The sequence below is a fragment of the Protomyctophum bolini genome (genome assembly GCF_963924005.1).
Source record: "Protomyctophum bolini genome assembly, chromosome: 7".
In the NCBI taxonomy this organism is placed as follows: Eukaryota; Metazoa; Chordata; class Actinopteri; order Myctophiformes; family Myctophidae; genus Protomyctophum; species Protomyctophum bolini.
Window position 1 is genome coordinate 31,700,034 of NC_137868.1, and position 14,090 is coordinate 31,714,123.

Consider the following 14,090-nt stretch of genomic DNA (forward strand, 5'->3'; position numbering starts at 1 on the left):
TCAGATCGAAACCTCCCATAAGCGAAGTATTTCGCGAACACAACTTAAAAGAACTGTTGTTTCATAAACAAATTCTTGTCTTGTTATAAATTCCATTTAGTACAGTAACATTTGTCAGTGGCGTTGAGTGCATTTGGATTAAGTCACATATGAGGTCCACTGCAGCATTGAACATACAGTACAGTACCACCCTGATTTTAGGGAATATTAGGTAGCTTAGCATCCATGGAATAGTTACAATTTGGAAGCATATTAGTGCGTAGGACTAGCAAAAGCACACATTAAGACTCATGTTACAAAGGCGAATGTTTTGAGGCAATATTAACAGCGATGTACATTTGACTTGTACATTTTACATCATAATGTCATTCGTTACCTAAAAACAAAAATGACAGTTGCAAATCCAGATGATGTTAAAGCCAATATTGCCACAAACAGTTGCCTATAGCTGCTGTTGTTATAATGCTGCCCTACTCTAGTAATAAATTATACACTACTTTTCAGTAATCAGTAGTATAAGGTAAAGCCCAAGAGACACTCCCATCATTTTCATTATAACAATATGGTGGTGATTGACTCGCTATGCAAAGCAGCCCACATAGTAAAATCCTTAGTGTTAATTTAACTCTCAGAGATAACTATTTCGTTTTTGTACTATTTTCAGAATCTGAAATGTATTCATCCACAGATCGCATCCTCTTTCAGGGCCAGGTCCAATAAGGAGGTGCTTTTTAAGATAGTGAATGCACACTTTAATGTATAGTAGTAAATTAATGTTAAAAAACAAATAGAATACGACAATACACACATCACTTAGTGGAGATGCTGGGTTGAAAAGTGACAAAAGAAAAAGAAACCTGCATGCACTCATCTGCTCCAATGTCATTTATTGACGTTTTTTTTAAGCCAAGGCTCTTTTTCAGGTCAAACTAGAAACGTTGGCAATAAATTACATTGGAGCAGATGAGTTATTCTTTTTCTGGTACTGGTAGTAATGTTAACAATCATTAAGCAAAGTCTAGAAGGTCCAATACGTTCTGCAGCTTCATATGAATGGTTTGGCTTGGCATCTGTGTACTTTCTTGGTACAGCATGTGGGATGGAAATTTTACCAGATCTCAGGTTTATAGCTTAAGTTAACAAAGGTAATAGAGCATGCACATCCACTCTAGCCCAGGTGCTGGACACATGGCAGTACAAGAGAAAGAAATAGAGTGTGCAACACTGGTAAGGAAATACAATTGTTCAGGAACTCCTGAAGAAGATCCCATTGATCGAAACATTTAATTAATAAACCAGTGGAGCTGAGTTATTCCTTACCAGTGTTGCGGACTCTATTTCTTTCTCTTATAGCTTAAGTTAAACATGTTATCAAGAAGGGAGTGGAGGTAGGCATCACCAACCAAATCCACTGGACTAGCTCCCCAAATCCTTAAATCCCATTCCTAGAAATCCATGTCCATTCTGATTCTTGTCCTCTGTGTTATTAAGTCAGACACTTTATCTTCCTGCTGTCATGTGCGTGTTTGATCTTCCAGTGTAGACAGTCAAGGCTGATCTCAGACAGAGGTGGGGGTGATGGGTGAAACACCCCCGGAAAAAACAAAAAAGAACACCACCGCACCGTCTGAATGTCAGCTAGAGGATTCCCAGTTACTAATGGTTGATTTATGCTTCATTGTACACTGGTGTCACACAACGAAATATAAACCAGGCTTTATGCACCAGGAGAATACGAGGTATGAGGTGTGCTGTAAACCTGCCGTCCTGTAAATGTATAAAAAGAGGGAGTGTCGGCAAGCGCATATACAAAAAGCCAGTTTAATTGGACAGACATTTTTTCTGAGACAGAAAAGAGTATGATATTTATAGCACAACATTGTATGGGGGGGGGAGTTACCAGAGTTAGTGTATGTCAGAGAGGAACGTTCTCACTTTCTGAGTTCTGAATGATCCATTCAATAGCATCCCAACCCTACAGATTCACACAAAGGCAAGGAAGATTGAAAGCAGCATTCACAGAGCCATTCAGGTGAATATCGCAAACATTCTTAACACAGATTTGCTGTGGCTTGCACCAAACAGCACACAAAGGTCAAAAGGCATGCTTAGACAGTTAGACAGCAGCAATCATAACGTGATTTGAGATAAGATCAAGAAAATTAGAATGAGAGCATAAAGGTTCACAGTATTGTGTGGCATGTATTACCTTTCTGGCGTTAGCAGACATCCTCCGGGCCATCATCACCTCCAAATAACTACTCAGACTCACTCCCTTCACTGTGATTATAGCCTCCTGAGTCAGGACAGTACTGAAGCATAAGATAATCAGACAAAAAAAAGAGAAAGACAGAGAGAAAGTGGCATAAACACAAGCACAGACAGAAGCAGAGAGATAAGAAACCAGGCTGATCATTTGTTTAAGAATTTGATCACAAAAAACTTGCAGTAATCCTAGTCTCAAATCTATACAGCCTCTGCCTGGTCAAAGAAAAGGATATGATAACAAGAAACACTGAATCACCCTAAATATCCAGTACTAATATGTGATATATTACTGTGATATAATATTTCGGTGTATAAAGAGTGTACTTACACCTCCGGGTTGTCAGGATGGGGTCTGTAAATTAGCCTCTCATCAACAGACACTAGGTTGGTTAGAGTAATCTGGAGGGGCGAAAAGCAGCTTGAATTTCCTCATTTTAAATGCCGTTCAGATGTAACCTTATAAGTGAGTCATGGCGATATGATGAGGTGAGTGTTAACTTACGTTAGTGGAGCACAACTCCATCCTTTTCCCATCTGGGTCCACTATGGAATGCTCCTTCACATAGGTACTGGTCTGGTTCGTCCCCAGTATCTGACACAGTAAAACAGTTTTCTCAATTCAACTCAACTTTATTTGTAGAGCATTTTTTACATGACTAAGTCATCCAAAGTGTTGTACAGGTTAAAAGAAACAGAGAACAAACAATACAATATAAACAACCAATTTAAAAACATGAAAAATAAACAGGCATTTAGAAAAATAAAACCAAATGGTACAATATAAGCAGACTTTAGCAGGCAATATAAAAGCAAGAACACAGCAGACAATTGCACCAATGAGGGGAACAGGCATTATGTGTCATGGTTCGTGACGTGTTATGTTTAACTTGTGTACCTTTTATTTTGTAGTATTGTTTTGTTGCTCTCCTGTCTGCCCCTGTAGTTCTGTACCTGCCTTGTCTAACCTGTATTGTGATTAGGCTTTGTTTTCCACCTGTGTCTTCTTAGTCCCCCAGCCAATCCCTGTCTTGATTTTGAGTTTTGTTTCACCTGTGCCTAGTTAGTCTGTGTCTATTTATACTCCCCTGTTCATTCAGTTCCCTTTGCTAGTTCGTCACTTAATGTCAGTAGTGTTCAGCTCCTCATGTATCCATGAATGAACTCCTAGTGTATTCCTTGTGTTGGTTTTTTGGAATAAAACCCTTGCATTGAAGCTCATCTGCCTGCGCCTATCTGTCTGCAATTGGGTCCTAATTGCTCCTGCCTTTGCACTGTGACATTATGTTTCTCATAAACATAATGTGAGTGTGTCTACAGTACGTGTTGTATTGTACATACGTACTGTGCACAACACATACGTATATCTGTAGGCCTACACTACATCATGTGTCCCATAGTTACATTAGTTGAATATTTTTATGAACTTAACTGATACTTTTTGCTTCTTCATGTTAACCAGACAATTGTTGAAATGATGAAACTAGCAATACTAAATCCCATGTGTCGACATAATGCACATGATAATCGTTTCTCAGATATCTGGTGCAGTGGTTCTCAAACTTCTCAAACGCGGACCCCCATCTGAAAAGGTTTTGTGCCAGAGAGAATGTAGAAATCTAAATCACACCAAGTGAGAGGTGCTAATATATTAAAGTCTAACTCATGTTGATTAGGTGATGTAATGGTGCTGTAAAACAAACGGTGACAAAACAAACATTAGGTCCCCGTTCCCCACGTCAATATGTAGGAAATGTCCATATACTGGCTCCATTGCATGGTCTTGATGAGAACATACTGGTGATTATGGGTTGATAACATTGGTATCTGTATTGATGGCTTACCGCTCGCACAATGCCCGGTATGCCCCACTCTGTGCTGAGGAGTCGGTGGCTGTGCAGCCGTCCCTCTGCATCCAGGCTGCGCTCCAACACATCTACCCCCACAACGTTGGGGTTCATGGGATTGGGGTACTTCCTCATCGCTGCCTTGATCACCGTCTCCCATGGGTAACTGCAAAGCAACATAATATGTTTTATGTATCCCCCTATGTTTGTTGAAACTAGAGAAACGGTTGGATGGCACTTACACCCGCCTTCTAATGAGAGCGCAAAATCTGTCTTGGAAGAGCCACAAATCGACTAATCTAATATACGGCAACCTTCCCCGTGTTTCTAGTCCGATCCAGAAGAACACTGGCCACTGCTACAGAGCTGACAATGAGGTTATATCTTCCCTTGCTGCCTCAAAGCAGACCAGAGGTAGAAAACTGTCGAACCCTGATGTCATCGCTAGGGACACAGGCATCAGTAAGCAGGAACTGGGGGTGGCAATGAAGGACCGGGAAGTCTGGCGTAATATTGTGAAATCCACGATCTCGACTGCGGTCGAAAAATGATGATGATGTTTGTTGATAAAGGACAGAATAACATGTAGGCTAGTATGCTTTATGCATTCATTGCATTTGAAACACACTGACACAAATGTACTTAATAAAAAAATGAAATGAGGGGCGCTCTTGTTATCGTACATCAATTTATGTTATTATAATTTAACAATCAATATATATTTATATTATATAAATTATATGTAATGTATATTTAATATAGAAAAATATAGACTGTCAACGGCGTTTAATGCTGTGATGTCTAATTTACGTCATATTTAGCGGAATTATCAGCTCTTATCATCATACATCATCATGCCACATCTCATACTGGCCATTGGCCAATCAGAATGCCTGTTGCCGGTGATTGGTTAGCTGATTTGCTCATGATATAAATTTTCCCTTCAATGTCAATGGCGTTTAATGTTTTCATGTTTACTTTACGTCATATTTAGCGGAATTCTGACACAATTTCTTCGTTCATCGTCAATGGCAAAACTTGAGTGACAAAAGTTTGCGGACATTTGACCGTAATTCTCTTACCGTGCGGTCAATGGCAAATCTTGAAATGTGTGGGGACAAAAGCTGTTTATAGAAGGGGCTAGCGCCCCTTAAAATACAATACAATACCAATGTACTGGTAATAACATGTATTGTTAAAAATCACACCTGTGTGAAGTGAGGGGCGCTCTTATCATCATCATCATCATCATCATCAATGATGATGTATGATGATTCATCAGACATCATCTCATTCCGGCCAATCACAATGTGTGTCCTTACATTCGTCTTCAATGGTTTTTGAGGGGCTAGTGCCCCTCAAAAACCTAAAAATTAGTAAACATTTGAAAATGTTATGAATATGATACAAACATCATGTCTATCTGCACAATACTGTCTGTAAAGTGTTTGAATTTAAACTTTGTATCCATCTTCTTTGGGATGTTTCTCAACTCTATTAACCCAAAACCTGTGTTCTTGTTCTTCTGCAGCTCAGTTTGGGACTATAGGCCAAATTATGCACAACATCACACAGTTTGTATTACCTTGTAGTAATGATGCTGTTAACAATTCCAATACATCTGAGGTATAGCATTCTATACTGTATAGACTGTATGACTGAGTAACCCAATTTATGAATAAACGTGCTCAGAGTTTAGGAGCTGTCAAATTCCATCATAAGCTATCATGCTATTACAAAGGCCTACCCTATAGGTAAAGTAGCCTATGACAGATAGCTACACCCGTGTACTATAGCCTACCAGACAGTGTATAGCCTACTGTGTGCCTACAAATCATATTACTCCACCTTACTCCTCACCTTACTGTCTCATCTACATCATCACATGATCCCATTTGTCAATCAACACAAGGTCTGCTAGGTCGGATAAACCCAAAAAAGCACTAAGACTTGTTTACATTGGGGTCCTCCATGCATTTTCAATTCAGGCCCATGTTTGACCATCATTTCGCTACGATACTAGTAATTAAGTTGATTAAAGGAAGTATTGTTTGATAAAGTAGCAAAAACGTCGCGACCAACCTGAAAACGTGTTCCGTGCTCCAAATCTTCATCTTGCTAAAACGTCAACCTTGACCTTAATTAACCACCGTGGAAATGTCCTCCATCCATCCGCCCAAAAGATGTTTCATTTCCTCATGTGATAGCTATGAAAATGAGGAAATAAATGCATTAATAGACACCGATCGGCCTCCAATGGAGTCTCGTCATCATCATCATCACCACCACCATTCACCAGAGCCATAAATGTAGACTTTTATCCATGCACAACATCAACCTTGCGTAAAGACTGCGCAAATGATCCATTCATTTCATTCCCACCCCCTCCCCTCCTGTGGCGAACGCACACATACGGAGGAAAGTCACGTGATGCTTTGGCAATCTAGTATGTAGCCTATACAGAATCACAACGTAAAGAAGCCGGGGCTTTGTCGGCAACAGCACAGCGGTATAGGTGTAATCGTGCGCCGAAAATAGCCGACCTACAAGCTCACAGGGCGTCGCGTCCGCGACGCGCTGTGAGCTTGTAGATCGGCTATTTTCGGGTTTGCTGCACCCGTCTTCCGCTGTGCGCACGCGCGTAGCATCCCTCCATCGGCGCCCCATCACCGAGGAGTCGTGCACCCAGCGCATTGGAGGATAGATACTACACGATGGTCCTCTGATCAGAGATGCATGCTGCTGCTGTCGCCGTTTTATCCAAGACAGCTCCTCGTTTACCTCCATCTGTTTTAAGGAACATTCAAATGTTATATAAAATGTGGTCTGTAGAATAGCCTACGAGGTGGAATAGCGCACACTGCATGACCTTGCACTGAAGGATCTCTCTATCACTCTCTTTTTTTTTTTAAATTATCCGCCGACACGGTAAGGTAATAAGCATCTTCTTCATTCGCACTAGAACGAGCAACGCATTTTTGGCAATTGTTGGCCCAGTTTTAGGGCACATATTTATAAGCCAAATCAACTGTCTGATCGTTTATGCTTTTTTAAGCATTAAATACCGGTAGTCTATAGCACATATCCTAGTCTAGGCCACACTTTATGCCGCAAAATGCAAATTGAGCATTCATATTCATTGATGTTTTAATGAGCCAGAGGTAGAGTTTTGAATATAATTTCAGCCTATACACAGTAAATAGTCCTGTCCTATAATAGAAGCGAATGGGTTCTTCATCTTCACAGACCAGATTAGAGAGGGTAGGCTATACGGCAGATGCTGCAGCAGCGCTTGATCTGCTCTAGGCTGGAGAGAGGGGGGCGTCATATTTTTTAGGATCATCAGTTTGTGTGTCTGGTTGTATTCTGTTAATTCACTAAATTCGGGTTCAGCCATATAAGTCTATACTGTCGGGTCTGGCCTACTACAATGACCCATTTCATTGAAGTAGGTATATGGCGTAATGGCCTATAGCCTACAGTGCAGAGCATAATATTAATTACAGTAACAGATTGATGGTCTTGCTCAGGCAGTAAACCTGCAGTGCTGACACACAGACCCTTCTGCTTAATTCGCACGAACCCGTAAGCCTATAGCCTATAGCAGACGAGACCCATCACCACCAGGGTCCCATAGGACTAACCCGTATAGGCCTAGCCTATAGCAGACGAGACCCATCACCACCAGGGTCCCATAGGACTAACCCGTAGGCCTAGCCTATAGCCGACGAGACCCATCACCTGTAGGCCTAGCCTATAGCAGACGAGACCCATCACCACCAGGGTCCCATAGGACTAACCCGTAGGCCTAGCCTATAGCAGACGAGACCCATCACCTGTAGGCCTATAGCCTATAGCCGACGAGACCCATCACCTGTAGGCCTAGCCTATAGCAGACGAGACCCATCACCTGTAGGCCTAGCCTATAGCAGATGAGACCCATCACCTGTAGGCCTAGCCTATAGCAGACGAGACCCATCACCTGTAGGCCTAGCCTATAGCAGACGAGACCCATCACCTGTAGGCCTAGCCTATAGCAGACGAGACCCATCACCTGTAGGCCTAGCCTATACTGTATAGCAGACGAGACCCATCACCACCAGGGTCCCATAGGACTAATAAAGGCCCATTCATACTCCAGTCTTAGGTGATAAGGTGCACCGAAACCTACAACATGACGTCACGCTGCGGTGGTCAGCGCTTCACCGCTCACCCAAACACATGTCTCTGATTTTACTAACCACCTTATTAACAAAAACGGAAGTATATGAATAGGCCTTAAGCATCCATATAAGCCTTCAGTCTGTGTAGGCATCTCACAGGCTACACGAATTCACCTGAATTCACAAAATGTATAGGCCTATATGATTAGGTTAAAGAAAGAGTTATTTCAAAGAAATACTGACTTATTACCTCTGTATTTTGATAGTCTACACTATGCATGCTAATAGATTTAGTGGCAAAACTGTTTTAATATCCAGTCCTTAAACATTTTATTTGCTTACATTCAGGACATTGGCCACAAATATGGAGATCGTCACACACCTAATAAATGACACGATAGAATTCTACAAATGGAGTCTGACTATTGCAGGTAATAATTTATTGTGTGTGTGTGTGTGTGTGTGTGTGTGTGTGTGTGTGTGTGTGTGTGTGTGTGTGTGTGTGTGTGTGTGTGTGTGTGTGTGTGTGTGTGCACGTGCGTGCATGCGTGCGTGCGTGCGAGAGCAAATGTGCTATAGAATGTTTGTAATATTTGAATGTGTTACTCTATTGACTTTTGAGAGAATTTGTTAAAACAATTTAGCATGCATGTCTATTCTGCAGGTATGTCTACAGGTTAGAAAAACATCATTGTGTAAAATTATAGGATCTCTGCACTCAAAAGTTGTTGTTGGGATTTTCAGCAATGAGCAATGGTAGAGCCGCAGGTAGAGCAATGGTTTCTGTAGGTTGTAGACCTGACTTCGACATTTAGAAAATGTCCTGACAGTATGTTTCTATATCATTGGTGCTCAATATTTCATGTCAAGGACCCCAGAAACTATATGTAATTGGCCACCGACCACCATCTGAAAATATGTTATTTCAGGAACCTCTCAGAAGAGTTAAAAACGTTCGCTCTGAAAGAATATATATTCAAAGATTTGCGCCACATTTTCACGATTTTTCAAAAATAGCAGACCTACAAGCTCGTAGCGCGGCACTCGGTGCCACGCTATGAGCTTCTAGATCTGCTATTTTTCAACAGCTAAAGTATAATATAATGCTTAAAACACCAAATGGGGTTCCCACTTCCCGCCCAGAATGGGTTAAAAGTCCTGTGATTGAAACATCTGTATAGTTTTAGCTGTGCTAAATATGGAAACAAGAATTAATAATGAAGCAGATTCTTTATTCCTTTTATAATGCAGTGTTTGTTGTCACATTATAGTTTTGCGCACAGTGAACTGTGTCACACTGTTGCACACTGTTTTCATATAGTCATTCTATTATTAGTGAAGAGACTTCTGAATTCTGATTGGTCCATCAGAATTCATTCTTAATTCTGTATCATTTGTGAGAGAGTTTCCTCTTTGCATTGTCCGCCATGCGTACAATCTGACCGATTGGGCGATGTGTCGGCCGATGCTCGCCCGCAATTAAAACGCTAGAGGAGAGAGGTGAGCTGCAGAGAGTGGGTACCTCAGTGGTGATGCTTATATTGATTTATATATATATTTATATTTACCAACACCTGCAGAATCCTCAGTAATTCATTCTATCATCTAAAACCAGCCTCCTCTATAAGTCCATTCAGTTTCCAGTAGCAACTGGAACATTATTCAAACATTTGTCCTGCAGACAAGCGAGTGGAGAAATGGCCCCTGATGGACAATCCACTGCCCACACTGGCCATCAGCACATCCTACCTGCTGTTCCTATGGCTGGGACCTAAATACATGAAAAACAGAGAGCCCTTCCAGCTCCGCAAGACCCTCATTGTCTACAACTTCAGCATGGTGTTTCTCAACTTCTTCATCTGCAAAGAGGTACAGTAGCTTGAATTCCTGTTACAAGTCTCAGCTTATAGGTCACGTCCCACTATAGTCACAGGCAGGTGGCAGTTTAAGACACTTTTATCAGGCAGGAAATTTGCTTTCTCTCAAGAGCTGTTGTTATAAAAGAAGGCACATCTCATTATCAAAAAAAGATGACCTACCCTCTCTTCCTGCCTTCTCTGTATGTACACACACACACACACACACACACACACACACACACACACACACACACACACACACACACACACACACACACACACACACACACACACACTCACACACACACACACTCACACTCACACACAGTAGTAATGAGGCCCATAGGGCAGGAGCCTATCTCCTGTTTTTGTAGCGTGAGGCAGCTTGATGTACAAGCACACCCCCTGGACATGACACTAGTATGTCGCAGGGACTTACACCCCAATCCAACCATTGATGCTGAGTGTCAAGCAGGGAGGCATTGGGTCCGATTTTTAGTCTTTGGTATGACCCGGCCGGGGATTGAGACCTCCCAGTCTCAGGGCGGACACTCTAACCACAAGGCCACTGAGCTGGTGTTCATGTACAGTATTATTAGTATATTGCCTTTGAAAGAAGTATAAAATAAAAATCAAGCTTTCACATTGCATACTAGCTCTTTCTTTATTGCTCATCTCCGTTTATAAAAGGTATTTTGCTGTAAAACACCAGTGCAGTCTGTCTGTCTGTCTGTCTGTCTGTCTGTCTGTCTGTCTGTCTGTCTGTCTGTCTGTCTGTCTGTCTGTCTGTCTGTCTATACAAATACTCAAGTGTACACATAAGCAACTCCAAAAATAAGTAATATTACTCTAGTAAATGTATTTCATTACTGTCCACCACTCACTGCTCACTGTGTACTGTATGTTCTGTTTCCAGCTCTTCATGGCAGCACGGGCAGCAAGCTACAGTTACATTTGCCAACCAGTGGATTATTCCGATGACCCCAATGAAGTCAGGGTGAGTTATCAGACCCGAGATTGCATGAGAATGTGCACATGCTCAAACAGACACATACGCACACACACATCTCATTCAACCTTAATCTTCACACAGATGCGCGATACCAGGGTGAGTGCTTTGCATGCCCCTAAAATGCAGAAAACCAGTGAGCTGGGGCATCTGGTTAAAGTTAATGTTCCTGGGGTTTGATAGCCTCAGTACCCAGTATTTTCGTTTGCATAACTTCATGGTCCTTCTGCCTTGGCCAGGCGCTCCAGTGAACATTATTGGCCATGTTCACATGGGTGAGAAGATGAGAGGGGAAGGCGATCTCTGTCTTTGCACTAGTGACTAATACTATGCTCCAGGTTGGTCAGGGCGTGTGTAGCACTGGGACAGTGGGAGGGGGATAGCTTGTTCGTCCTGGTGGTGAAACTCCTCACTGTCAGATGAAAAGAAAACAGTAAAAGAAAAGAAAAATGAAAGAAAGGAGAAAAGATGAAAGGAAAAATAATATGCCCAGAGAGTGTACTGTTTACTGCTCCAATGCATTTCACTGCAACCTCTGATTATGAGCATAATTACTTTTTCATCATGAACTTTCTGTTTATCTGACTGGCCGTCTCTTCCTCTCTCTCTCTCTCTCTCTCTCTCTCTCTCTCCCATCCTGTCCCTGAGGCAGGTAGCAGGGGCTCTGTGGTGGTATTTCATCTCCAAGGGGGTAGAATACCTGGACACGGTGTTTTTCATTCTGAGGAAGAAATTCAACCAAGTTAGCTTCCTCCACGTCTACCACCACTGCACCATGTTCACCCTCTGGTGGATTGGGATCAAGTGGGTCGCTGGGGGACAGTGTGAGTACTAGTTGCTTTACATTTACAGTGCTTTTCTATGCTAAAAATATCATCCTATATTATGGAGCTATGATTTTATTTTCATAATTTTCTCATACTGTAATCAACAGTAAAAATCACACCTGTGTGAAGTGAGGGGCGCTAATATATTAGTAAAGTCTAACTCATGTTGATTAGGGGACGTAATGGTGATGTAAAACAAATGGTGCCAACACAAACATTAAATTCTCCTTTCATTGTCAATGGGAATTCGACAAAATAGCCGATTTGCTTGTCCTCAGATGACGTAAATTCTCCATTCATTGTCAATGGCCTTTAAGCTCAGCTTGTCACTAAGGGCGGTAGGGCCTTTGCAACCTGGGCCCCCACACTCTGGAATGTCCCTCCTACTGACCTAAGATGTGCAAAATCAATATCCACGTTTAAATCTCTCTTGTATTTTGATGCGTGCTATTGCATGGATTGTCCTTTTGTTGTTTTCTCTTGATGTAGAGCACTTTGTGACTTTGTCTAGAAATGTGCTGTATAAATAAATTCATTATCATTATCATAATGTTTGTGTTGTTAGCAAAATGGCCGATTTGCTCAGACACAATGTGACGTAAATTATCCATTCATTGTCAATGGCATTTAATGTTTGTGCTAGGACAAAAATCTCTATAGCTGTATATAGGAGGGGCTAGCGCCCCTCAACAAAGAGGAACAAGTGGAATTGTTAGAATGACATCTGGATTGTTTTCCTCCCCTCTGTTAGCGTTCTTTGGTGCACATATGAATGCTGCCATTCATGTCTTGATGTATCTGTATTATGGCCTGGCCTCCTGTGGACCTAAGATCCAGAAATACCTGTGGTGGAAGAAGTATCTGACCATTGTTCAGATGGTAAGTCATAAACTACCCAAAGTTTATGATAACGTTTATTCTATCAATGCAATTTATACATTTTATGCACGTGGGTTCATTCACTGTACCTCATTTCTTCAGCCCTATAAATTTTTCCACACAATTTCCCCTGTCGATTCCTTGGGTCCCAATGGCTGCAACCCATGACTTGTGTTGGGCCAACACACTACAATTAAAAAAGAATGTCTAGTTAGTGTGGTTGCCTCAAAGGCAATCCCAGTGTATAGTATAGTTTATTTCAATAGAGGTTATAGTCTAGTCTAGAGGATCAAGAGTTCGGATCCCATATATGGATATCTCTGATGTCATCCTCCACACGGAGGATTGGGGATTTTGTCTGCTTCTTTCATGGACGTACTTTAGTGACTTTATGGCTCATAATGGGATGAAGTACCATAATAAATAAAAAAGCTCCCGCTAAACAAAACAATGATCGGATCGCTAGTAGGCCTCTGTGACCCTCAGTAGACCACGGGCGATTAGTACTTTCAGTTTCAGACATGACAACAAGAGCTCTTCTTCTGTGCTCATGATGTACATTTAGCTGGCACTATCCACCTACGCCCCCTATGGTAGGTTAAGGACAATTTTTAAGACAATTTTACTATACTTTACTATAGACTATAGTATGGTTTTCTATGTTACTCCCACAGTTTTAGTGTCACATAAAATGTGTAATAATATGTCAAATCGACTGGCTTTATCGGGAATTGTGTGCTTGTATTTTGCGAACAGATACGTAACTGATTGATATTACCGTCTCAGTCAATGCAGCAGGTCACCAGTCTGCAGTGCAAAATTGGATTTGATTCAGTTCAATTGGCTCAGTTTGGCTCGGCTTGGCTCGGCCCACCTTGATCCAATTTGGATTAATTTCTCCCTCCCTGATTCAGGTCCAGTTCCACGTTACCATTGGACATACGGCCCTGTCTCTGTACGTCAACTGTGACTTCCCCCACTGGATGCACTACTCCCTCATCTGCTATGCCGTAACCTTCATCATACTCTTCGGCAACTTCTACTACCAGACCTACCGCCGCCAGCTGCCTCGCCGTGATGCCTCCGCCTCCTCCAAGTCAGGCAAAGCCCTCTCCAATGGGGGCCTCAACGGGCTCAACAAGGCCACCAATGGGGCCGCTGCAGTGGGGGGAAAGGCAGAAGAGAAGACCCAGGAGAACACAGGGAGGAGGAAGAGAAAAGGCAGAGCTAAGAGAGATTAG

The 14,090-nt window shown here is 42.0% G+C and overlaps 2 protein-coding genes across 2 annotated transcripts; one reads left to right on the plus strand and one right to left on the minus strand.

The window, feature by feature from the left end:
• Positions 1-1,915: 1,915 nt before the first annotated feature.
• Positions 1,916-6,226, minus strand: prelid3a (PRELI domain containing 3A; the record flags this gene model as incomplete). The annotated part of the gene is made up of 6 exons (XM_080768959.1): positions 1,916-1,975; positions 2,210-2,312; positions 2,597-2,667; positions 2,771-2,860; positions 4,110-4,278; positions 6,195-6,226. The coding sequence occupies 6 exons, from the start codon at positions 6,224-6,226 to the stop codon at positions 1,916-1,918; spliced, it is 525 nt and encodes a 174-aa protein (XP_080625085.1).
• Positions 6,227-8,639: 2,413 nt separating this feature from the next.
• elovl4a (ELOVL fatty acid elongase 4a) lies at positions 8,640-14,090 on the plus strand (the record flags this gene model as incomplete). The annotated part of the gene is made up of 6 exons (XM_080767587.1): positions 8,640-8,706; positions 9,957-10,144; positions 11,051-11,131; positions 11,796-11,967; positions 12,722-12,849; positions 13,764-14,090. 6 exons carry the CDS (start codon positions 8,640-8,642, stop codon positions 14,088-14,090), a joined length of 963 nt encoding a protein of 320 aa, XP_080623713.1.